At 43.2% G+C, this 25,498-nt stretch overlaps 1 protein-coding gene across 8 annotated transcripts; it reads right to left on the bottom strand.

Moving 5' to 3' along the window:
• Nucleotides 1–45: 45 nt before the first annotated feature.
• CAP1 (cyclase associated actin cytoskeleton regulatory protein 1) lies at nt 46–24,703 on the bottom strand. 8 transcript variants are annotated; one of them, XM_082388238.1, is made up of 13 exons: nt 24,555–24,703; nt 12,565–12,686; nt 11,836–11,936; nt 10,083–10,160; nt 8,131–8,274; nt 7,944–8,029; nt 6,115–6,220; nt 4,757–4,934; nt 2,840–3,024; nt 2,535–2,658; nt 2,297–2,379; nt 1,839–1,982; nt 46–1,220 (listed from the first exon to the last, which is right to left on the bottom strand). In XM_082388238.1, the coding sequence occupies exons 2-13, from the start codon at nt 12,674–12,676 to the stop codon at nt 1,137–1,139; spliced, it is 1,425 nt and encodes a 474-aa protein (XP_082244364.1). In that variant the 5' UTR covers nt 12,677–12,686; nt 24,555–24,703; the 3' UTR covers nt 46–1,136. The 8 variants fall into 8 exon arrangements, with proteins under 8 accessions (XP_082244364.1, XP_082244362.1, XP_082244363.1 ...); XM_082388236.1 differs by having other exon boundaries at nt 11,836–11,939; XM_082388237.1 differs by having other exon boundaries at nt 12,565–12,689; nt 24,555–24,680.
• Between the last annotated feature and the right edge of the window lie 795 nt (nt 24,704–25,498).

Consider the following 25,498-nt stretch of genomic DNA (forward strand, 5'->3'; position numbering starts at 1 on the left):
CAAAGTTCTTACATCTCTGTACAGCAAATATACATAAATACTAAGCAAGTTTGGTATTAATTTTATTCTATTTTCTGTATAACTTTAAGTACATAAAGGTTCATTTCCGCAGGCCTCAGGAAATGGGTAGAAATCACAGGACAATCTCTCTTCCCACCAAAAAAAGTTGCATATTTTGGTAAAGTGTTTGTCCTAGAGGAAAAACTGAAATTTACATTAGCAATGCTGTGCAAGATTTTTACACAAGACCTAAAACCAGCCTGCAGTGGAGATTTTAGTCCTCTGTTCAGGTGCCCAGACAGAAGCCAAAAGCTGTTGAGCATGACAGGGCAAAGGAAGCAATGAAGATGGATGATGGGCACCCAGCATGGAAGGAGAAAGAGAAGCCAGATTCCTGGGAATGGTGTGGTTTTCCTTTTTTTTCTTTTTAAGTCATCTCTGTAGGAAGGTGCTGGGCAGGGGCCCCAGAGAGAGGAAGGGTCCAAGACTCCTTTAGCTGGCCTGGGTGCAGGGCACCACCACAGCAGCTAACACAGGACAACCTACTATCTCAGGTTCGGGCAGATGCAGGATGGAATGCAGAAGAAAAGGAATGCTTACAGGAAATCATTTTGCTTGGAATGCTAGATGGCCAAGCTTCAGCCTTTGGTCCTGTGCAAACCCTTGCCTCACTTGTCAACAGTGAAAATTAGTTTAAGTTAGAAGAACCAACTAGGATCACACCAGCTTCTGCTACCTTCACGCTCATTGTTAGAAAAATATTAACTTGTGTGAACATTGTGATCTGTTAATTCCTGGGGACTACTTTATCCTTCCCCAAAGACTATTTGTTGGTCAAATAACCCCAAAGGCTGAAAGCTAAAACACACCTGTCCTGCTGTGCAGTTCCTTAAGAATGGACTGGCTGTTGAGCTGATACGGAAAAGCTGCACCTTCCTGCAGAAGATCAAAGACCTGCTATCCCACCCCAAATCTCAGCCTGAGGTATATTTCAGTGAAGGCAGGTAGCTGTGCTTCTCAAAGCAGAGAAGCAGTTTAAGAGCAGAAAGGTAGAGGAAATCTAAAAAAAGAACCATCTTGATACAGATTTATCCCACGGTGTGAGGGAGAGGGCAAAGAACCCAGTGGCACTTCGCTTATCCAGCAATTTCTGTCACTGTGGTGACCAACTTCCGCCCATTCCATACGGTCTTGAACTGCTCAGGGACTGGGAACTCATTCTGCAAATAAAGAAACAACAGTTTTAAACCCAAGCTAGGCAATACACTGGGGTTAATTAAGTCTTAACTTTCAATGCTCGCTTGCACTACACTGAGAGCAAGTAGGATGTAATGAGAGAGAAACTGAATCCACCTGAGAGCAAGGCTGTGGAACTGGCAGCGCCACATCTTCCAGACCACCTCCCCCACCGCTGACAGTGAAGGAGCAGCGCAGTGTAGGAACGAGAACAAAGGCTCCAAAGCTAGACAGATGTAGGTTTGAGTCTGTCTCTTACTGTTCACTGATCAGTGAACTTGCAGACTGTTAAACCTCCGAGGCGTAGATGGGAATGTGTATGGCTTCATGGCACCAGCTCAACAGGGTGCTGTGATTCAATCCCGTTCCTTTTTGACTACCCTGAGCATCTGCTCTGCCTAAGAAAGGCAGAAACCACCCTCCTTCGGGGGTCTGCTTCGTGGGACTACCTCATGCGTCTGTGTGCCTGAGGTGTGCACTGCTGGGCTGCACCCACTTGGTGCGGAGTGTCCATCAGCTGCGTTGGAAGACTTCTCCTCCAACGCAAGTCTTCAGTCCCTTCTGATTTCAGATCATACTACTAAAGAGATCAAGGAACTTACGAAGTCATCGCCCTCTGTAGGAATGAGGACATTCATCTCAGAAGACTTGGCACTGACTATCTCACAATCCAGTGAATTCTTGCTCAGGTAAACGTGGCAGCCATCTGTTTTGTTGATGGAAATGGTTGGCACTTTACCCATTACCTGCAGGGGAAACCAAGAGCACTGAGTCCCAGCAGCCAGAACAAGTTAGCTGTGGGAAAAGCTTTCACTGTTTCACGGGATTACATGAAAAACTCACAGGTGTACAACGGATACTGGATACTAGGGGCGGGTGAGAATGGGTACTGGAAAGAGCTCGTGATAAGGGCCAACTTCTTTTCCTGCCACATCCAAAGCAGCTCAGCTTACAGACTCTGTAGAGTCAGATTCCCACCAAAGCAACATCTGTGGGTCGGCTGTGTCTCTTTCAATTAATTCCTCAGGGACTAAAGGAAGGAGCCAAGATATCAAGTTACCTGAACTTTGACATCCCTACTATTGATTATCTCCACAATGCCCACCACGTCATCGAACACCAGACCGAGTTTCTTACAGTTATCTAGGAGAAGAAAGGGAGCGGGTCAACAGTGTAACTTCAAAGGAAAGTACTCGATATAAGAATTAAGAATTTAAGAATCTCTAGAAATAGGGTAGGTATGGTTCCAGCCCTCTCAAGCTCTAGGACAGAGCCTGCCTAGGTCAACAAGAACTCACCTACTGTAATGGAGTTAATTTTGCCCTTGATTTGCAATGTTGAGTTGACACACTTGAATATGTAAGCCACCTGTTTCAGCTCTGTGTCATCTATCACCAGGTTGGAAACATTCTCCTGATTTTCCTGTTAAAGAGATACCCCTTTCAGGAATCTCATCATTAAGCACATGCCACCCCAAAACACAGGCTATGCCAAACTTTCATTCTTGCAATCTAAGCCAGAACCCTGTACTCATTTGGCTGTGCTCCGTTTAACCGCTTTGTCCCCACTCCTTGTTCCCCCAGTCCTGGCATTTTTAACTCACCACTCTCCACTTCTTGCCCTCCAGTTCAAGTAGAGCTGGCTCCTTCTTTGTGACTGGTTTGGGGCAAGGACTGATTCCTGGTTTAGATGCAGAGAATGGTTTGGGGCCACTTCGTACTGGAGCACTCTGAGTCTTCAAGGCAGGGTTCTTGTGAGTCTTCAAGTCATCAGATACATGTTTCAGGGCTGTAAGAACAACAGCTGCCTTGTTCCTGTCCTTCATACCAGGGCTTTGGGCTGAGGCAATAACCAACTTCTGCTATCAGAAGTTAAACTGACCCTTACGAAAAAATTCAAAGCCCAAAACCAGAGCCTTTGAGATGTTCTCTCACACACAGCTTTGGAGAAGCACTTTTATAATTTTTCTTCTACCCCAAGACTAAATTATAAAGTTCCACTTAAAAAAAAAAAAAAAAAAAGTGGAATGTGTGTGTATGGGGGGATGGGTATGTACAAAGATCTAGAAAGACACATACTAAGTATCAGTATATACTCACAAAATAAGTATGTAGTTTTTAAAGCAACAGAGGAAGAAAAAGTAGTATGTGATAATAAAGAAAATTTGGTAAAAGGAAAAAAAACCACACCCACAGCTAACCTACGATCCCCAATCAGTGTTAGCATTTGAAACTCCCCTTCCAATAATTTTTCTATTCATAGTTGTTTTTTATTTAGATATAAGCATGCACACTGCTAAGAAATTTGGTTTAACCAATTAACAAAATAAAAATTTTCTCAAGTTAACCTATAGTTTCTAACAATATCTTTTTTGGGGGCTTCTCTGGTGGCTCAGTGGTTAAGAATCCGCCTGCCAATGCAGGGGACATGGTTTCGAGCCCTGGTCCAGAAAGATCCCACATGCCGCGGAGCAACAAAGCCCGTGCGTCACAGCTACTGAGCCTGCGCTCTAGAGCCCGTGAGCCACAACTACTGAGCCCACATGCCACAACTACTGAAGCCCACGTGTCTAGAGCCCGTGCTCCACAACAACAGAAGCCACCGCAATGAGAAGCCTGTGCACCGCAACAAAGATTAGCCCCCGCTCGCCCCAACTAGAGAAAGCCTGAGTGCAGCAACGAAGACTCAACACAGCCAAAAATAAGTAAATAAACAAATTTAATAAATAAATAAAAATATCTTTCTTTTTAAGGAAAAACATTCCATAATCACCCTCAACAGGCTGACACATGCCTTGCTTATGGACACGGCCCAATCTATATAACCAATACTGGCGTTTTAGCTCCACCACTCCTAAACACTGCATGGTTCACTGCAGAAAAAGATTTAATGGCTGCATAGTATTGTGTCAAGAGGAACACACCACAGTTAACCACTTCTCTTACAGTGGGATATACAGGTTGTTACACCATTTTTAGCTACTATGAATAACAATGTATAAAACTTGTTCTTTCAGTGTTTTTATAGGTAGATTCCTAGGAGAGTGCTGTATAATTTAGACCTCCACCTACTGTGTATAAGGGTGTCTACTTTCTCTATACCAACATCAGGTCATTCTTATGCAAATTTTCCATATGACTAATATACACCCTCTGAGGACATGAACCACCCCCTCCACGATGACCTCCTAAAGAGACCACATGGTAACCTGGAAAAAGCTCTGGGGAAAACTGCCGGCACCATGTCTTGGCACAACAGGGTAGCTACTCTGTATATGCCCCTTAATATTAAATCACTTTCCTGTGGGGAGAGAGATTCCCCCAACTATAATGATCCATTTTCAATTTCCATTTGAGCCAGCTCTGCTATCCCTTTAGGCAACCTGAAGGAATGTGACACCCCAAATGAATCTCCCATATACAAATCACGGTTCTGGTTTACAGACTGTCAGGTCTCTAGTTGGTAAGTTCTTGCCAAAACAACTTATTTACCAACTCTTGTTGCCAAAGCATTCACTTACCATGTGTGATGCTCTCCCCCTGATTAATCTGTGCAAACAGTGCAGAGCGTGAAGCAGACTCATCTGAGCCTGAACTGGTGGGGACTGGGGGGGGAGGTGGGCCTGGTGGGGGGGGAGGAGGACCCGATCCAGCAGAGGGTCCCGATGGCAATCCACTCAGTTCTTTTGCCACAGGCCCCTGGAACAGTAAGTGCAGGTAACACAATCAGCCTCTCTTCTCCTCTGTACCATCCCCAATAGGGCCCTGCATGTGTCCAAGATACATGGGGTACCCACTGTGGCCCCTGATGCAATGATTAATGCTCCCTACCCACACCCAACTTGGTTTTATTCCTTCTCACCCTTTCCCAAGGATCCAACTCAACTCCATTTTTCAACCTTCACATTTTTCCATTGGCCTCTACCTAATTCCAGCTCTGAACCTATAGTTCTAAATACTTACTTAGTGTGTCACTGGTACCTCAGACTCACAAAGTCCAAGACTGATTTCACCATCACACCCATGTCTCTATTTCAGTGAGAGATATTATCATCCAAGCTTGACCGTTCCATCTTCTTTGAGTCTTCCAACCCCCTCAATCTCATTAAATCAGTTTATTACCTTGGTTATATCTCATTCTTTTTTGTACCAGCCCCTAGCACCATGAGCACCTCCATAGTCTGAGCATAAGCCCTTACCCCTAACCTATATACTAAGACTCTTTTAAGGACAAATAGGATCATTATCACTCTCTTGCTCAAATACCTCTGATAGTTACTTATCACCTATTATAAAGTCTAAAAGTCTCAACTACCTTCCTTTCCAGCCTTTCCTCCTAAATAGGTGACTCTCTCTCCTTATTGAAGCCAGATGACCAATCTCTACATTTACTCTGCATTTACTTTGTTTAAGCTTTGCTGTTTACTAGTATTCCCATTTCCCCCACTTCTGTCCTATACCTGAAAAGTCTCAGAGTATACCTCTTCAAAGTACAGTCTCTCCCAGTGAGAATCATTCTTCTCGTCTTCATACTCTGTAGTGTGTACCTTTATTACAGCACTTAGCTTGGTGATTTGTAGTGGGGTTTCGTACTTGTATTTTTACGCTTCTTGAGGGTTGGCACAGTGTAACTCATTCATCTATCTCTCCTCCAGCCCAATCACTGTCCCTGACCCATGTTTACTGACGCTGAATAGAACTGACTATTCCTTCTCTGACCCTTGCTTTCTTTTCTCTTTTTTCCCCTTTCATTCTCTCCTTTTTCTTTCTACCCTCCACTGAGAAGACTAACATTCCTTCTTAGACCTTGGTAGTGCTAAAGTCTAAGAAACCTGTAGATCCAGTCCTGGAGGGATGAAGGGAGGGGAGGAGCACTCACCGTTTTGCTCCAGGCCAGTCCAGTGCTATGGAACTCCTTAATGTAAGCCTGCAGCTCTGTCCATATACTCAAGTAAGCTCTGACCCAGTCCACATGCTTCTTATCCCTGGGAGAATTAAAGAAGAACTCATCACAGACAGGCAGGGTACACTACAATAGTGATCCCAGATCCCCTCCTATCTGTGAACTCACATCCTCTTGCCTGTGGCATTTCTTAGGCTCTGCTCAACGGCAGCTTTTCTATCGTAACTGAGCCTTCCTTCTTTCTTTGAACCTATTCTCTTACCCTAATTAGACCAAAGTCCATACGGATAGGGACTCCAGATTATATCTTTCTATCTCTTACAGCAGTATTCCTCAAACTTTTTTTAAAAGTAGCAAAACCACTATTTCAATGTAGACCTTAGGCAGAGCCTAATATACAAAACTGATAAAAGCAAACATTCCGTGCATGAAGCCATGGTAGAGAGGTCTCTTAAGCATCACTGTGGATCTCTAGGACTCCAAGAAACTCAACTGCCTTATAGCATAATGCCTTATGTCAAAAATATGCCCTCCTCCTAAGAAATTAAAAATAAAAACTTCCAGTTAGGAGGAAATAATCAGTATTAAATTATAGAAACAGCACTGCACTATAGTTCAAGTATCCTCTCTCTCTCTCTTTTTTTAATTTAAAAAAAAAAAATTTTTTTTTAATTTTTTTGGCTGCGTTTGGGTCTTTGCTGCTGCGCGTGGGCTATCTCTAGTAGTGGCGAGTGGGAGGCTACTCTTCGTTGCGGTGCGTGGGCTTCTCATTGCGGTGGCTTCTCTTGTTGCAGAGCACCAGCTCTAGGCGCGTGGGCTTCAGTAGTTGTGGCACGCGGGCTCAGTAGTTGAGGCTCGTGGGCTCTAGAGCGCAGGCTCAGTAGTTGTGGCGCACGGGCTTAGCTGCTCCGCGGCATGTGGGATCTTCCCCGACCAGGGATCAAACCTGTGTCCCCTACATTGGCAGGTGGATTCTTAACCACTGCGCCACCAGGTAAGTCCTCCTCTCTTCTTATACATTATTAGCTGGAAGAGTTTATGATTGTTTAGCATAAAGCCTAATTTCCTCAACTGTAAATTGCAGAGTATATGGTGGAGTATAATGAAAACACTGTGATGTTTAACCCCAGGTTACTGGAAGGATCAAGGAGCGGCCTGGTGTTCTGGGACATTTTTCACCCACATGAAGGCTTAATCCTTCACAGATGTTGGTTAACTGATGATGGACGGAAGAAAGGAAGGGTTTGGAGAGTTATGCAGCTAAGTAATAGCTGCCTGCAGTCACTCCAGCTCAAAACCAGCAATGGAGAAGTAGGCACTGGTGTACATGTGTGGTTGGACGTACAATGACTCCCCTTATGCAATACCTGCAGTGGTCAGGCAGCCTTCATCTCACTTTACCTGACCACGTGAATAGTCAGGGTCATTTTCTAGTAAATCTTACTGAATCTTTTGTAACTGGGCCAGTTAGAAGTTTTCAACAAAGGAACAAAATCTTGACCACATAGGCAAATAAAAGGGCATTAGTCCATTTTACCTCCTAAACCTGGAAGGGTAAGGATGAGAAGACTCAAAAGTCCTCTACAAACCCTGGAGAAAAAGCAGAAGAGGAAACAGAAACACTTCCTGCTTGCTTGCAAATACAGCTTCTATGAGCCAATATCTATCAAACTTTCCAAAAACCAGCCCTGAGATAAGAGAACCAACACAGCAGCCAAAGGCAGTCTTAACTTAACCCAAAGCACTACTCCAGCAAGTAACCAGCTGGGTTTGTCCTTTACCCCTTGAGCACAGGCTGGACTTACACATCTTTGTACTCCTTGAGGACTCGGTTTGTATAAAACATGGCAGCATCATTCATTTCCTTCACATAGGGACCAGGCTTGGGAGACTAGAAAAAGAGAAGCTGTCAGTGACTTGGGGCCTCTCCAGCCATATCTCCTTGCCTCTTTCAATCTGTCCCTTCCCTCCCATGGAAGCTGTGCTGCTCACCATAGCCACCCAGCCCAGGGCCTGGATACTTTCGCTGACACCTGACAGGTGATTGAACAACTTGCTGCCTCGGTTCTTCTCCCGAAAGGTTATCACTTCTTGGATCTGCTCGGAGATGGGTGCCAACAAATCGGAAAGCTTATTCTAGAAAAAGATGCAAGAAAAGACTGAGGTTAGTGTATTTTTATAAAAGCCTTTATGTTGCTCAACTCTGATCCTCAAGGCAAGAATTCTTCACGAACTACAACAAGCATGCAAATAAACTCTGTATTTATCGTGCAAAGATTCACATGGCTACAATACTGCTCATCATCTCACTCTCCTTAGACAGTTCTAACTCCCCAGGCTGGATTTTGTGGTTCTTCATGATCAGGACCCATACTCCAGCTGTACCACAAAATTCTACCATTTCTGCCACTTGCCTCTTTTCTGTCCCACTAACAGGAGACACTAGTTCATTTCTGGGCTCCTCTTTTTCCATCTATCCATGTGCTCCTCTGCGTCATGAGGGACAGCACTCCACCAACCACACCGGCCTCCTACAGCATCTATCATCAGCATAACCAATTCTGGCACCTTATCACACACCAGCACAATTTATTAATGGACCCATGTAAACATGCTTTTCTTTGTCATTGATTCTTCAAAGACAAGGGCTTTGTCTTAGCCCTCTTTTATAATCCGTATAGCCCTCAACACATTGCTAGCCATATAGCAGCTGCTGAGAAGAGATCTGTTGAATCAAAACACATTGCTAGCCATATAGCAGCTGCTGAGAAGAGATCTGTTGAATCAAATGCAATTAGAGGGCTTGGCACTTGAGCAGACAGCTCAGCAAAATGGATGAATCTTGTGTTTCTGTGTTTTCATCCTTCATCCGAAGCTTGGTTTCCTGAACATCTCATTTCTCAGATCTTAGCATGAGAACAGTCTAAAGCAGGAGTCGGCAAACTTTCTGTAAAGAGCCAGACTGTAAATATTTCAGGCTTTGCAGGCCATACGGTCTCTGTTGCTATTTTTCAACTCTGCCGTTGTAGTGCACAAAGCAGCAACAGACAATACTTAAAAAAATGGACATGGCTGTGTTCCAAAAGAAACTTCATTTAAAATAGGTGGCAGGCCAGATTTGGCCTGCAGACTACAGTCTGCCAATCCTCGATCTAAAGCAAGGGAAAGATAATAATGTCTCAGCTGCCTGATTTGTTGTGGAAAGTGTGGGCTTGGAAAAAAGGTTTAGACAAAATGCTTTAACTATTCGAGATAGATTAAAAATTAGAGTCTAACATATTTAACATTATCTTACGCTATTTTTACATTATTTAGGCATGCCAAGGGTTCACAGGTTTTAATACAGCATTAGTAGGAAGACTTATTTTATTAGCCTTCTGCCTAGGAAAGCCAAATGCAAAAAGAAGAAATGAAACAAAACTAAAATGTTTGGCTCTGAGAAAAATCTAAATTTTCTCTAATTTATTTTCATACTTGTGGCAGCATAAAATCTTGAGGTAGGAATAAAGTTAAAGAGAGATGCCTAACCACTGAAGGGTGAGGGGAGAAGCAGTACTTTGGAGAAGCAGTACTTTAGGAGTTTTAGGATCTCCCCAGCAGCCCTACTGAGCCCACTCATAGTGGAGCGAGAGAACCACTCTCTAGGTCCCAAAGGGCATAAGGGACAATATGATGAATTTGGGCTAAGAATGTCTATTGAGAGAAGCAGCAAAGTCCCAGGGATAACTACAGTCTTAAGTAAAATGACAGAAAAAAAGCCATTAGAGCCCAATAAATATATACTCAATGGCACATTCCCATAGTGGCGCTTAAAATCTGACTCTCCCTCTGGGACTTGGTGTGAACATACATGAGCCTAGTAGGTCTATCTTAGCATGTTGTGATAGCTTAGCAGAAAGCTCTCAACCTGTCCTGTGCATCAAACCAACTAGTAATGAACTTACGCCTGCTGGCTTCTGGCATTGAGAGGCTGTAACCAAGAGCGCTCGTTCCAACTTCAGACCCGTGTGGACCATCTCCGCCTGAAAAGGAGAGGAAAGGAGAAGAATCAGCTATCAATGACACTTTACAACTGGAGAGGTCCTGGTAAGAATAACCTGAAACCTCCACTTCCACGTACTCTGGTAGCAACCCAGGCACTTCACGCTGATTTCTTCAAGTACTCCTGATTCTTGGGACTGATGGCAGACTAATATATCATTGTTCCTGCTGGAACTAATCAGGGATATAATCCAGAGTTGGAAATGAAGATAACTGGGGCTAGCTTTCGATGAAGTCAAGTCAGCAACTGAACATGCAGTGTGATATGAAGTGCACTGAAAATCCCTCTTACCTCTCATCACCTCCCCCGCCCTCCCAAATCTGTTCTCAAGAACTAGAGGTAAGAGTTAAAGCAAAAGCCTAAATTTATGCCTCAAATTCTCAAGGTATTTACTCCTCTGTGTTAAAGCTATTTTTCAAATGCTGGACCATGACCTATCACAGATAATTAAATCAACTTTGTGACCCCATAACCAGCACTTTATTAAGTGAAGGAGAATAGAACAATGAGTGCAATACATCAACTGGAAATTATTTCCAAAAAAAAAAGGGCAACACAAGTAGCATAATGTGAAACTTATATCTTAGTTACAAATATGCATTTCTTTCTTTCTTTCTTTCTTTTTTTGGCTGCGCCGTGCGGCATGCGGGATCTTAGTTCCCCAACCAGGGATCGAACTCATGCCCCCTGCAGTGGAAGTGCAGAGTCTTAACCACTGGACCACCAGGGAAGTCCCACAAATATGTATTTCTTACTGAAGGTCATGACCAAGAGTTTAAGAAACATGAGGCTATAAGCACTACAAATACAAAAATTCAAATTGAAGTCATATATTTTTTCTGGATTTGTATTTTTAAAATATAAAAGTAAAAAATATATATATAAAAGTGATACGTTTTAAAACCTTTTCAAATGTGACCTACTGTATAAAGTAAAAATGCAAGCCTCACACTCCTACCTAAGTCCCAGTCCCACTCTCTAGAGTTAACACCATTGCCAACAGATGGTATATAAGAGGCTCCAAATAGCTCTTCCAAAGATCAAGCAACCAGTTTTGCTGACGGGTCAGGAAGATCCTAAACATGGTTCTTGCTGACAAAGGATCACTTAGAAGACTAGCAGGAGGATTCTGGGTCTCAGAGAGAGAGACAGAGTAGGGGTGGGGGTGACAACGTGGGTAGCAGCACATGAAGGGAGGTTGGTGGAGAGGCACCTGTCATTGCCTACTTCACATTCTTACTGTGGGCTAAGTGTGAAAATAACTCACATTAGCATAGCTTTAGCATAAGTACCATGCTTAGTTTTATAAATGCTAAGTCATGATGATGACTCCTTTGAATAAGCCACCCCAGGCTTGGTTATATAACACACTGGGATCAGACTGGTAGCATGTTCTCACTACAAAGATGAACCAAGCCACGTTTTATGCACCAAGCAAACTATCTGTATAAAAGAAGCCCATGCGGAATATGTGATAAAAGCAGGGAGCCTGGAAAAACCTGAGGAAATGTTCCAGTGCGTGGACTGAGTTCCTCAGTGCAGGTAGAAGAGAAGGAGCCAGGAGCCTCTCAAGGGGCTCTTCAACCAAGGATGAGTAGGATCTGAAGAGAGCCACCAGTCCTTAAAAGAGGGAATAAAGGGCCAAACCTCCTTACATGCTTCTGCACATCTCCCCCAATCTCTTTACTGATCTTGAGGTACTCTGCCACAGGACCGGCCAAGAGAGAGTCAAATGCTTGCACATACGGAGTCGTTCCTGCTGAAGACAGACACACCACGAAGAATTGGTCACACATCAGAAAGAGGATTTGTTAAAGGCACTTCCATATGAAAGCAGAGAGGCAAGGTAACACAGTAAACAGAAGGCTGGAGCATGAGTCAGGAGCCTGTGTTCTAGCTCCAGAACCACCATTAACTTCTTGTGCGACCCTGGCTAAGTCCCCTTTTCTTGCTGAGCTTAATTTTCTTTATCAATAGAATGAAAATAAACAAAATGATCCCTCTCAAGGTTCCTTTTAGCTCTAACAATCTGATTCAATTGGGCATGTGCAAAATGGCCAATTTGCCAATCGTCTGGAGAGAGGAAATTTAATATCACTTGTCATTTGACTTATACTAGAGTCATTTTGCTAAAGAAAGAACAGGAAATATCACACAAGCAGGAAGTTCTCGTGTTAAAATAACTTAACCACAGGCCTCCCTGCACAAGTCACTTCCTCCCTTATCTGTTCACAGCAATACGAATTATAGGCAATGAACTTTCTAGATTAAACGTTTTAGGGAGTTAGCTCCAAAGGAAGGAATATACTGTGACAGAAGAATTTCCGGCCAGGACACCAAGTATTCACCACTCAAGGTATTCTGCTGGCTTGTATGCTGCTTACCTTTTGCAGCACCGTCTGCATACCCACAGTGCGTGCCAGAGGCCTGGGAGACTGCCTCCAGGCGGCCCACCGCTCTCTCCAACCTTTCTACCAGATTTTGCATGTCAGCCATAATGTAGCACCTGCTGAAACAGATCAAATATCATTTGTTGCTTTAATATTACATAGAACCTAGGGAGAAAAGAAAAAAAGAATGCCCTGGGAGTGAAGAGGATGCCAATTCTGAGGAACAGAATCATTTTACAGTAAAATAAGATGGAAGATAGTCTAGCATATTTGCAAAATCATAAAGACTTCATTAAGCAAAAGAACTACCCAGGAAACAGTGTTAACTGAAAGCAAATGCTTACTCATTCAAATACTTACTGAATATTTACTATGATATCATCAAATAAATATTTGTGTAAGAATTTAGAATTTACAAAATACAGTCTCATATATTATCTCAGTTTAAGCCTCTCAACAACTATTTAGGAATGGAAAGATAACTACTATCCTCTCAGAGATAGGAAACAATTTCAGTGAAGTTAAATGACTTGCCTATAGTCTCACAGTTAGCTGGTAGGGAAGCCAGTCCTCAAATTCAAGCCTTCTGGCTCTAAGTTCTGTGTTTTTTCCTACAACATCCTGCTGCCTACATATGGAATGCCCAAAACCAAGATGATAGGGTATTTATCCTGCCCCCAATAACTTACAGTCTAATAGAGGAGACTTTACATGTGCACTAACAACTGTAAAACAAATAGAAAAAAAAAAATTAAGGTGACATAAGTTGCAGAGAGAATAACACAGGATTTCAGAGAGGGGAAGAATGTATCAGCTGGAAGGATCAGATAAGGCTATTATGGCAAAGCTTCCAATTAAGCTGGGCTTCACATGAGGGTGGGTAGGATCTGGATATGCAGCAGGGAAGGAGAACAGACACACCCAGAGAGCTTGTTACAGATCTTTCACAAGTACCAACTTATCTGAACTAGCCTCATTCAATGTCTAATATCCTAAAGAAAGTAAGCTCCAAAAGAGAAGGGACCTTCTCTGGTTTGTTTCCTAAACAAGTTTACCCTCTGTCATCTAGACCACTACCTGGCAGGTAGAAGGTGTTCAATAAATATTTTAGAAGTTAATGAACCTGAAGTATAGTATCCCAGAACTCCAGAGAGACAAGGGTTCTGAAAGTTACCCACAAATATACATAAATGAGTGTTAATGTTATCAATATGCACCGACATAAAGTGCTTTAGACTATAGGTGATCTCATAAAAATCAGTCAGTGTAATCACAATCAAAGACTTGACTTGGAGAGATTCCATTTCAAAGCGTTAATTTATTCAGGCAACTGAAGCCGAATGAACTCAACTCCCTTGAAGCCACCTAAAATGACCATAGCAATTATAATTCCCTCAAAGACAGCTACATGACAGAATATCTCATTTAACACACATTGTCTTCCCTGTGGAAGAGAGAAGCAACTCAAAAGATAAACTAAGGAAGACACTATCATCCCTGTCCATTCTTTTCCGTGTACAGGCTCTGATCTCTCAGAGCCCAGTGATTTGCCAGAGAATGTTGTTTAAAAAAGAATCAAGGAAAAAAATAAGAATGCGAACCAAATAAACCTTTCCATTCGCCGGCCTGAAGAGGTAGCAGAAGCCTCCAAATCTGTACTCTACTCAAAATGGAACAGACTATGGAGCAGACTAGAAGCATCCAATATACTCTCCCTTATGTAATGGCACAATCACCCAGATATCCAAACTGCTGCCCTGTTCATTCTGGGTACTATCCAGGGACAGACACATATAATCCACCACACTCTGTAAATCCCAGGGGAAAAGGCAGTGACTGCAATAAACTCCCAAGCTACCTTGCATTAATAAATACCACCCATTCTGTTATAAAACATGTTCCTTCGGACATAATGGATGCTATAAGCTGCGGCCAATGTGAACATGGTAACACAGTACAAGCATCTCTAAAGGCTGCCAGGGTTCGTGAATACTTACCAATCTGAAAAGTTTAATAATACAGCTTCATGGATTTTGCTTCCTTCTTTTCCATCTTTTACTTGTACTTGTAAGCTTTCAATGCTAAACAAGCTATGGTTCTGCTGTTTAACTTAAGCAGAATGAGAAAAGACAAAACAGCTATCATAGCTAATCTCATTCCACCACTAATCAAATATAGGAGAACAGTTCCTAGTTTTTTGTTTTTGATGGGGGTGGAGTGAAATTTGATATGTTATGGGAAAGAATGTCTAGAATTGAAGGACCGAAAGACACACCTTGTCTTATTCTTTATGTACGCATATTCGTTCTTTAGGTGGTCATGTCCACTCCAAAGCCGTCAACTACCATTATCGCGTTACTATCCAGTCCACCTGCTGAGTGATACCACCACAACCACCTATAGACTAACAACTCCCAGAGCAGTATATTCAGCTCAGGCCATCCTTCTGGGATTCAGAATTTTAGATCCAGCTTCCACCTAGACATCTCTACCTGGATGTCCCAAAGGACATCTGAAATGTCCCAAACAGAACTCATCATTTTCCCTAGCACTGCTCCCACAGACTCACTGTCTCAGTAATCCAGCACTACCAGCAATCAAGATACTAACCTGGAAACTGTTAAGCAGTACAGTATAGTGGTTAAGAGCGTTGTTCTTTAGAGAAGTCAGAGAGACTGGGAGTTTGAACAGTGGTACTCACTGGCTCTGTGTCTGAGTGTTACCAAACTTTCTCAACCTCAGCTTCCTTATTTGTAAAACAGGAACAACAACAATATAAAATCCAAAGGGCTGTAGTGAGAATAAATGAGGAAATACATGTGGAAGTGACTGGCTCGCTCAGTCCTGAAAAATGGTTAGGATTCCATAAACATTAACTAAATGATCTTCTTACTAATTTCATCAGTCATCAAAATCCATAGGCTCTATCTTGCATATCATAAATAGATGCCCCTTGTCTTCATCCTGATTGATAAAAATTCGGTCATCATGACTTTGCCTAGATTACTGCAATAACCTCTTCACTAGTCTCCTCTAATTCCAGTTACAAACCCTCTTTATCCATTCTCCTTATTACCACAGTGATTCAGAGTAAAGTCCAAGCAAGGGTTTCCATAATCTGGCCCTGCTTTATTTCCTACCACTCTGCCAGTTTTATCTCCTGCCACACCTTTCCTCAACATTCTACAGCAACCCAGAACTACTTGCATTTTCCAGAAAGAGTTATGCTTTCTCTCACTTTTGAGCCTTTACAGTGCTATCCACTCTGCTTGGTTGCTTTCCCTTCCCAACCTGTTCCTTTTCTCATAACTCCTACTGCCTTTTTCAGATTCAGTTAAGGTGTCACCTCCTCTAGGAAGCTTTTCCAGTTTGGTATGTTTTCCCTTCTCAATCTGCCCCCTCTCCAGAATTCCTACTGTCCATTCAGTCTCAGCCAAGGTATCACCTCCCCAAGAAGCAGTTCCAATATGTGCTCCCACATATCATTGTGTACTTATCTCTACCACACATTTAACACACTGGTTTAAAATCATTTAATAGTCAACAGGCAATTAGTCACCCTACAGAAGAGACCATGTCTTGCCTTTGTAATTCCAGTACTATAAACATGGTAGGCACTATAAATACAATAGGTTAATAAAGGTCCTTGGGAAAAATAAATACATAAGTGCCTTTACCCCCTCTCCCCTCAACGCAAGTCTGGCTATCTCCTCTCTGTGTCAAATCTGGGGAGAAGTGCGAGGGGCGTTTCCCTTTCTTTAAAAAAACATTTTTTTTTTGCCTGTTTGTAGGCTCTAACAAACATTCCCATCTTTCAAATAAACGCTGCCTTCTTGGGCACAAATTAAATTGATATAGAGATCTTCAAACCAAGTGCCATAAGGTAGATAACCTTGTTTATTAGACGATATAATATTAATTAAAAACAGAACTCCTTTAGAATTGTAGGTGCTTTATATCATCAAACTGCTGCTTCTTTTGAGACTTAAAATAATTCTGTGACATATGTTATAAAGATACTGATCCCCATCTTTAGAATGAAGAAACTGACAGAAGTTAAAAAGCTTGCTAGATATCAAACAACCGGTGGGGAGAGAACCTAGCCTTGAGCACAAATTTTCTGAGGCTCTTTTAAGCAATTAAGTGACTAACGGGTTCTTCACAGCATCCAGCCCCAGCTGTTTGCTGAGCACAGCACTGTGGGTTTAAGGTCTCTTTATGGTGTCTTTAGGCACATTATTAGCAGCTTTCAATTCCTCTGCTCTCAATTTCCTCTACGGAGGCCAATATTTTTTCACATTCAGTACAGATGACACATGTTTGGAAAGCAAATATTTAAAATAAGGTTTTTCCCAAGAATACAGAATTGCCAGAGCAGAAAACTAGAGCTTTGCCTAATCTTGCTCCCTGCCATTTCTAACTGACAGTAGCCAAGAACTATATGTAAGCCTCCGTAAATGAAGGTACAGATTCCCAACTATTTAAGCATTCATCATAAAAGCTTCAGAAGGAGAGGCAGTCCTAATTACCCAAGTCTAAATAAAACTTGGATTCAGGAGACCAAGGTTTGAGTCCCAATTCTGCCACGTATTAACTGTGTAAGTTTAGGATAGTCATTTAATGGACCCTCACCTAGCACACAGAGATGTAAGGATCAAAGGAGTTGGTTTTACAGATGAGTAGTTACTTTGGGAGCCTTAAAATGCAGTTCAAATGTAAAATGTTATCGCTGCATACCATGTACTAGAATACAGCCTCCAGAAACATGGCAATTTATCCATTCTCCCCACCCCTGCTCCCCCAGCTGCCCCCACCCCCCAAATCTGCAGCACCTAGAACAACCTGGCACACAGAAGACACTCAACATGAAAGTGCTTAGCATTGTGACAGCTACTGAAGAAACAGAAGACTTGCGGTCTCTGCCCTCTAGAAGCTTTCATTCTTATTGGGAAGGGCAACGCAAATGAAATGCCAATCGACTAAATACTGAAGACTATATTTTTTAAAGTTCTGTTAGAGATTAACTAATTTCATTTGGATTGGGAAAAGTTAAAGTTATCAGTTAATACAGTGGAGCTTTTTCTTTGCAGAATGTTGTATGGTCCTGAATTATATAGTATAGATGACTACATGCTGGGAGAAGAAATCAATGAGGACTAAAGGTAGTCTCAGGAGGTTTCAGGAGGGAAGTGGGGCATTTTGACAGAAAAAGTAAAAGAAAAAAGGGAAGACATTCCAGAGCAATCAAAAGCAAAGAGAGACCAAGAAGGCTATGTACAGAAAGTGTGAGAAGGTTAGCCCACATAGTCTCATGGGAAATAAGCAAGCTGGGCTAGGTTATGGAGGACACTGAAACCTGGGCAATATTTGAATTTGATGTTGTGATAAATGTGAAGCCATTCAAGGGTTCTGAGAGAAGGAATAATGTGATGAAAGCAAAATTTTTACAAGTACTGTCTGATAGAATGGGTTTTGGGGAAAAAACCGGAAGATATTAGGGTCTAGGTTAGGTTGAAAGCTGTTCAACTAGCTGCAAAATAAAAAAGTGGTACTGTAAAAAATATTTTTGGTATTGCAAAGGAAAAAAATAATCACTTTTAGGCCGCTAAGTGACCAGCACCTGAATTAACAGTAAAATAGTTTTTCTACCCTGAGGGAGTCTAGCAGGAGTGACAAAGCTACCTTCCACTGAATCACTGGCTCTCAGGATCAGGAGGGAGTCTAGAAAGCACCATCTGATGACAGAACAGACCTTTCAACATTCTCAGCAATTAGTCAGATAGCCTCTATTCAAACACCTTCAGTGTGGAGAACCCAAGACTTCTGGAGGCAGCCCATTCCATTCACACAGCTCAAAGTATTTAAAAGTTCTTCCTTATATGGAGGCAAAACCAGTCTCCCTGCAACTTCCACCCACTGATCTTGGTTCTGCCCTTGGAGGTCACACAAAACAACTGAGCATTAAACACAGAACAAGTATTAACTGTGTGGTACTGACTACTGAATTACAGCAGCATTCAAAGAAGGGAGTCAAAGATGACTCCAGAGTTGCAAATCCAGGGGAGTAAGAGAATGATGACACTATAGGAAAAAACAGGTTTCTGGCACGTCTAGCTAAGGCAAGAAGATGAGGTCAGTTTTGGATACACAGTTTGAACAGAAGATGAAGCTTCCAAGTGGGAATGTCCAGTAAATAGTTAGAAATGAGCTTGGGGAAGGATCAAGGCTAGAGATCAATGTTTACAAAGTCATCAGCAAGGAAAGGTCATAAAGTCATGAGACTGCATAGGCTTTTGGAGGGATATCATGCAGAGTGAAAAGAAACCAGGAGCTTGATTCTCCAGCAATTTCTTCTGTAGTCTGAAACCAAGCAAAATCAGAAATGGTCAGTGATTCCTGCCAAAGCTGCTTCATAGTCTCATCATTCTAACAATTCAAGCAACCCAGTTCCTTCTGCCTGTCACTCAGAAGCAAATGGAACCAGGTTACTCCTGCAGTTCTTGCCTCTTCTCACCAGGCAATTAAGGCAGTGGAATGAATTTCTACTCATAAGAAGTTGCTATGCTTAAAATGTTTTCTACTTTGCCAGGTAGTTGTTCCTCTAAGTCATACCCTTAAGTAAAATCGAAAAGAAAGCAACTATACAAGTCACCCTGTATGCTATGGTAGCCCAACTGATCTGCTTCAAAATGCTTCTGTTGGCCTTTGCTTTGTAATTCTGTTCCCTAGATGTTATCCTAAGAAAATAATACTAACATGGGAAAACTGATAGGCATGAAGATGTTCAATGCCGTGTTAGCTTAGACTTCTAATTACAGGGGAAGAGCTAAATGCACTGTGGAAAAAGACCTGAAAAAGAACACAAAATTTACAGTATTTGTCACATTCGAGTGATGGAGTTTTAGACAATTTCCCCGTTTTCCAAAATTTTTTTAACATAGTAATATAATTTCTTTATAATAGAAGACAACAAAACAAAACAGCTCCACTTGGATATCTCTCCTAAGCTACCACTAAACTATAAGGCATTAGTTAGTTCTACTCCTAACAATATAGAAATTCTCATCACTAGGCTCTAACATGTTACAGAGCAAAATCTACACATGCTAATAGGATACTTACAAGTTGGCTGATTTAACCCAGAAACCAAAGAACAGACACCACTTTGCCCCAGTAAGATGCCATCTAAATCTAACCCAAATCAGGAGCCACTGTTCTTCCCCAAGCATTTGGTTTCTCTGATGAAACCAATGACATTTAGTGCCTGAGTCACTGCCACCTGAGGTTTAGATTAAAACAGAAAGAAAGGCCTGTCTCCTGCGGAGGGAAAGAATTCTACCCAATATCAGCACTTGTCTCCTGACCATTAAACATGGTCCTCTATCTAAAATTCCAGGAGTGAGTAAAGCTAGTAATAGTGTACAAGCTGAAGTCAGACTTGAGCACTAGCTGTTTCAATGCTCTGGGGCAAATAGATAACCTTGTGTGGTCAAGGGTTCCCCTCTCTCTCACATTCAAGGAATATTACGAAGACTAACACCATAAAAGCATTCAGCAGGAATCTTTTATGTTGTATAAGGAAAAACTGCATTGGTTGATTTCAACTGGTAGTTGCTGTAAACAGAACAGCATTTCCCATTCTCATGCATAAAGATAGATTCAAGGATGCCATTTGTCCCTAGCCATGATTCAGCTACAGCTAGAGATACGAAAAGATCTGCGGCTGTAAGTCTATAATTAACTTAAGTGTAGGAATTTTAATGACCTCTGGAGGGGAAAAAAAATAAAAAATAAACAAAAAAGCAAGCTCACTTCTTCCATTAAACATTTCAACTATAACTACTTTCCAGTAGAATAGAAAAATTTGATACAACAGGTCTGGTAATACAAGGCAAACAAAGCTGCCCTGTAGCTGAGGAGTATTTTTAGAGTTGATGGTTTTTATTAGGTTTACATGATGGTATATCAAGAACAAATAGTTTCATGGTGAATGCTAGAGCTGCATTAATTTAAGGATGATGAAACTACAGCGACCCTTGAACAACATGGGGGTACAGGCACTGGCCCTCAGTGCAGTGGGAAATCCTCCAATAACTTTACAGCCAGCCCTCCATATCTGCCCGTACAAGTGGACCTGCGCAGTTCAAATCCATGTTGTTCAAGGGTCAACTGTACAATAATTTTATCAGTCAAAATAAATCTTGAGTAGCAACATCATAAACTACATCCAATGTAAAATAAATGATAATCCCTGTCCACTAAACCAAGCTGTCTAAATGCAGGCAAAGAAAACAGGAATTTATATAGCCCCAGTATAGGGGAAATATAAATCTGCTGACTTGCGCTGTCAACTAACACCAACCTCATTTCTAGTGAGGGCCTAAACAATGGCCTTTCTCTATTAAGATCATATCCTCTGAGGGAAAAAAAACACAAAAAGGCAAGTTCTTCAAGGCCCACCCAGAAATTCCTGGAATGAACAATAATTCTTGATGCCTCAGTGAAACCCATGATTTATTCCTTGCAAGGTACCCAGCGTTTATCATGTGCCATACACTGTGCTAACCACGGCCATCGAGCCTGCCCTCAGAGAACTGAGTTGGAGAGATAAGACACCGCACAGTCAGAGCTATGATATTTTCTCATGCACTGTTCTCAATCAGGGGCAATTTTGTCCTCCAGGAGACATTTGGCAATGTCTGAAGACATTTTTGGTTGTCACAGTTGAGGGAGTGCCCCTGGCATCTAACGGGTAGAGGCCAGGGATACTGCTGAAATCCTACAATGCACAGGACAACCCCACGAAATGAAGAATCACCTGGCCCAAAATGTCAATTATGCTGAGGTTGAGAAACCCTGTTCTAATGTAATAATGAGCAAAAGGTAAGTGCAAGAGGTACAAATAAAATGCTGATGTAATAGTTCAGGACTTTCTAAATTAGAATTTCACCCAATGAAAACTAAGATGAGGGTCTGACTGTGGAGAACTCTGTAAATTGGACAATAGAGTTTAGACTTCATGCTTTGGGAAAATGAAGCCAGTGAAGGGTTAACAAGATGAAAATGGTTCTTTTTAAAAGAGTAGTCTGGTTATGGTAGAGAAGCTGAAGTATAGATACGAAAGCCAGTTTAGTAGAAAGTAAAGAAAGAAACTGATGAGGACAAGTCAAAGGAATAATCACTAGGACTGGCTAAGATATAGCTTGAGGATACTCAGATTTCAAATCTCAGGATTAAATTTCAAACCAGAGGGTTCAACTTTCAATGACACTGCATTTGCTTGTTTAAGTAAAATGAATCTTTGACTCACCATACTTCACAGAAAACTGAAAGGAGGAAGTCACTTTTTAAAGGCTCAGTCCCTAGTTAAAAAAATAACTGCAACTAAACAAAGGTATATATAAGCAAGAAAAGGGGTGAAAAAAAAGTTCATCCTTCAGGTTGGAAACAAAACATTTTACAAACTAAACAGCTAACCTCCTCAAAGCAAAAATACACTCACTGAATCTTAACAATACCACCACTTTTGGTTTGCTTGACAGGTTATACTTGAGAAAGTACTTTCACAGTTACCATTTTATTTAAACTCCTCTGAAACATAAATTATGTCCATCTGATTGATGAAGTATTTCTGGGGAAGAAAAAGGGGGGAAATTCCAACAGAAATTTCTTTATACTGGACAGCAGCAAGTCAAACAATTAGCAAAATACCAACCATAGAATAAATCCAAACGCATTCATACAAGGCATCAAAAGCCCTTCACAACCTGGCAGCACCTACCTTTTTTTTCTGGTCTTATCTTCTCCTACAAACCCCAGGCTCCAGTACTTCCCTGAACAATATAAACCCTCTCCTGCCTCCACATCTTTCTCTTGCTCTTTCTTCTAGTTGAGATACCTTATTAGACATCTTTGCTTAGATGTGCTGCAAATACCTCAAACTAAATATGTCCAAAATTCATTTTCTTTCCATGTCACCTCTCCAACTTAACCCTCCTCTCACAGTACCTATAACGGTGAATGATGCTACCCAGTTCCCTAAACCAGAAAACCAGACAATCACCCTAGGCTACTGCTACATTTTCATTTCCATAAACAATCAGCCTTCAACTCTATGGATTCCATCTTTTTAATATTGCTCAAATTTGATCCCTCCTCTCCTTCCCATTCTCATTGTCTTCATGGTTCAAGCCATGTTCAAGCTTCCAAACACTGGTCTACTTCCCCATTATGTTCCTTCCCCCGTGCCAGGCCGAACTAAAACATCAATCTGACCACATCATTTTCCTAAATAAGAGCCTGCAAAGCCTCCCCACAGCTTTCAGGGTAAGCTCCAAATTCCTTAGCATGGTTTACAAGGGCCTTCATATGTGATCCACCCCCACCCCACCCACTTCCTCCACTTCTCTGAGCATTACTGGAATTCCAGTCATGGTCTTTCACATGTCCAGATTCCATGTCCTTGCACTGGACCCTTTGGCTGGAAATCCCTTTTCCAGATTCACCATACGGCTAAACAAATCCTGCAGGACTTAGCCTCCCACTTCCTCCCCAAAGCCTGGAAAGCTGGCTCAGGTATTCCTCCTCTCAGAGCCCCGTGCTCACACACTATGACACTGTAAGCCACCCCCGATTTACTTGTCTGCCTCCTCCTCCACTCCATGAGAGCTACTGTATCCTTAGTCACCAGGGCTAGGTGCCTCATTGAACATGTGCCTCACACGTATCAAGGGCTCAATAAATGGCTGGTGAATGATTAATGTGCTGGGCTGCCCCGGTTTTCACTTGAACAGGGATCCCTATAAAGAGCTTCAACTGACAGTTCTGATACTAACTTCTGCCTTAAGTTTCTCATGCTCTCTTCATTGAGCTCTTCATGCTTCGAAACTCATCTTAAATCCTGCTTCTGCAGAAGGGATTTTCCTGAGCCCCTCGTTACATACTGCCAAAGCACCCTGCTCTTCTTTCCCAGCACTAATCACATTTATAATTATTTGTTAGATTCCCTGCAAACACTGTCAGCTCCGTGAGGGCAGGGTCTACCTTGTTTTGTTTCTGCCTTCCCTGGATATGGCAGAGTGCCTAACAAAGAATAAACACAATTTGTTGCACTGAATTTAATCCTGTGAGGTGAGCAGAGATCTCCACTTAAAAGATGAGAAAAATCAGGCTCAAACAAGTTAAACAAAGCGCCTATGGCTACCGATGCTTGACAGTGGGACCAGACCAAAACTGAGCCAACTGGTTTCACGTCCAGAAGTATGCAACACCTTCAACAAAGTTAACTTGGCTTTTCAGGATCAGAGCTATAGACTAGGAGAAAGGGGAGGCTCTCTGATTGCAAACACAAAAACCCGATCCTCTCTTTTTAAAAAAACTGCCCAGGCGTTCCAAACAGGCTGCATTTTTAAAAAGTTCCAAGCAGCGTGTAGCCTTTAACCTGCAACTGCCCGCGAGACGATACCTACTGGAAGACCACCCCAAGGCAGAGAGAGGTTCCTGGGAAATGAACGGGGGAAGGATCTGGGGCTGGTAATCTAAGGAACTGAGGTCTAGATTCCGATTGTTTCCCTCGCTCGCTGTAAGATCTTGGACCAGCCTCCTCTCTCCGGGGATCAATTTACCCATCCAAGCAATGGGGGCGAGACCAGGGATAGAGAAGATTCTAAGGTCTCGGAGGTTCCTTTCAGTTAGAGCACCTTAGGAATCAGGCCTCCGCTGAGGCTGATGGCCAGAACCGCGAAGTCCAGCGGAAGGGACCTCCCCAGGAGAGCCTGGCTCAGTTGGTCACCGCGGCCCCACCTTAAAAGACCGCGCCCAGGATCCCGGGTCGGCCTGAGGGCCCCGGAGCCGGCCGCCTCAGGGGGGCTCACCGCACGCGCCTAGGCCAGAAGGGTCATTAACAACGCCAGGGGCCAGTGGGCCGCGGAGGGGACCATAGTCCCTACCCCGCCGCGCACACTCACCTCAGAGATCTGCCTCACCTCGGGACTGCGATCAGCCCTGCCGCTCTCCACTTCCGGCAAGAACCGCCCAGCAATCTTCGCGCGACCCACTTCCGGGCCCTCACTGGGCGCGGCACCCCCACCGGAAATGAACCGCCAGCCGAAACGCCGGCCCAGAGGAGGGACCGGGGAGGAAGTCTGGCAGCTCCGCTCTTGACTCCGCCCCCTATTCGCCACGCCCGGGAGAGAGAATCCCCACTAGCCTGGGAAAAGAGTCCCGCCCTCAAGGCGGGATCGACGGGGGGCGTGCCTAAGGCTAGGCCACGCCCTTCCATCAACTGCTGCTGCCGGAATCACCCGGACCAATGAAGGGCCGAAGTTACTGGCTAAGCTCCACCCCCGGAGAGGGAGGACAGATGAGTGGTTAATTCTCCTGTCAGTTTGGCCTCATTAGCAAAGGCCGGTTCCTTTTCACAGTAGTCAGGAAGGGGTTCAATCCTTCAGTCCCTATTAGGGTCATAGCCGGAGGATTCTCTGAGGGCGGGTATCACGGGCGGCTGTCTACTCTCCGAGGGGGATCAAGGCTAAGCTCCGCCTCCCTCTGGACGTTCAAACCTCGGTTTCCTCGTTTGTGACGTGGGGAGGCCATTGCTCTGGACAGTGTTTCGGGAGGACCTGCGGAGGCTGGGTGTGGGGAGGGGTCGACGGGGGCGCTCGGGCCCAACCCCGCGTTTCTGGGCATGCCCGCCGCCGCCCCGCTCGCTCTGCCCCGGGCTGAGAAGGTGGAAGCTCGCCCCACTTCCTGTTTGTTCGGTGCGCTCTGTGACCATAGATGGTCAGGTCTGGGGCCGCGCGGAAGCCTCCGTCTAGCGGTTTGGGAGTCCTTCCTCTCCGCGCGCAGGGTGTTGTCCCCGAGAATAAGATGAGCGGGGGAAAAAAAGAGAAAAAAGATGAGCGGAATTAGAAGGGATCCGGCTCCACTC

This window comes from Balaenoptera borealis (assembly GCF_965194805.1).
Source record: "Balaenoptera borealis genome assembly, chromosome: 1".
Lineage (NCBI taxonomy): Eukaryota > Metazoa > Chordata > Mammalia > Artiodactyla > Balaenopteridae > Balaenoptera > Balaenoptera borealis.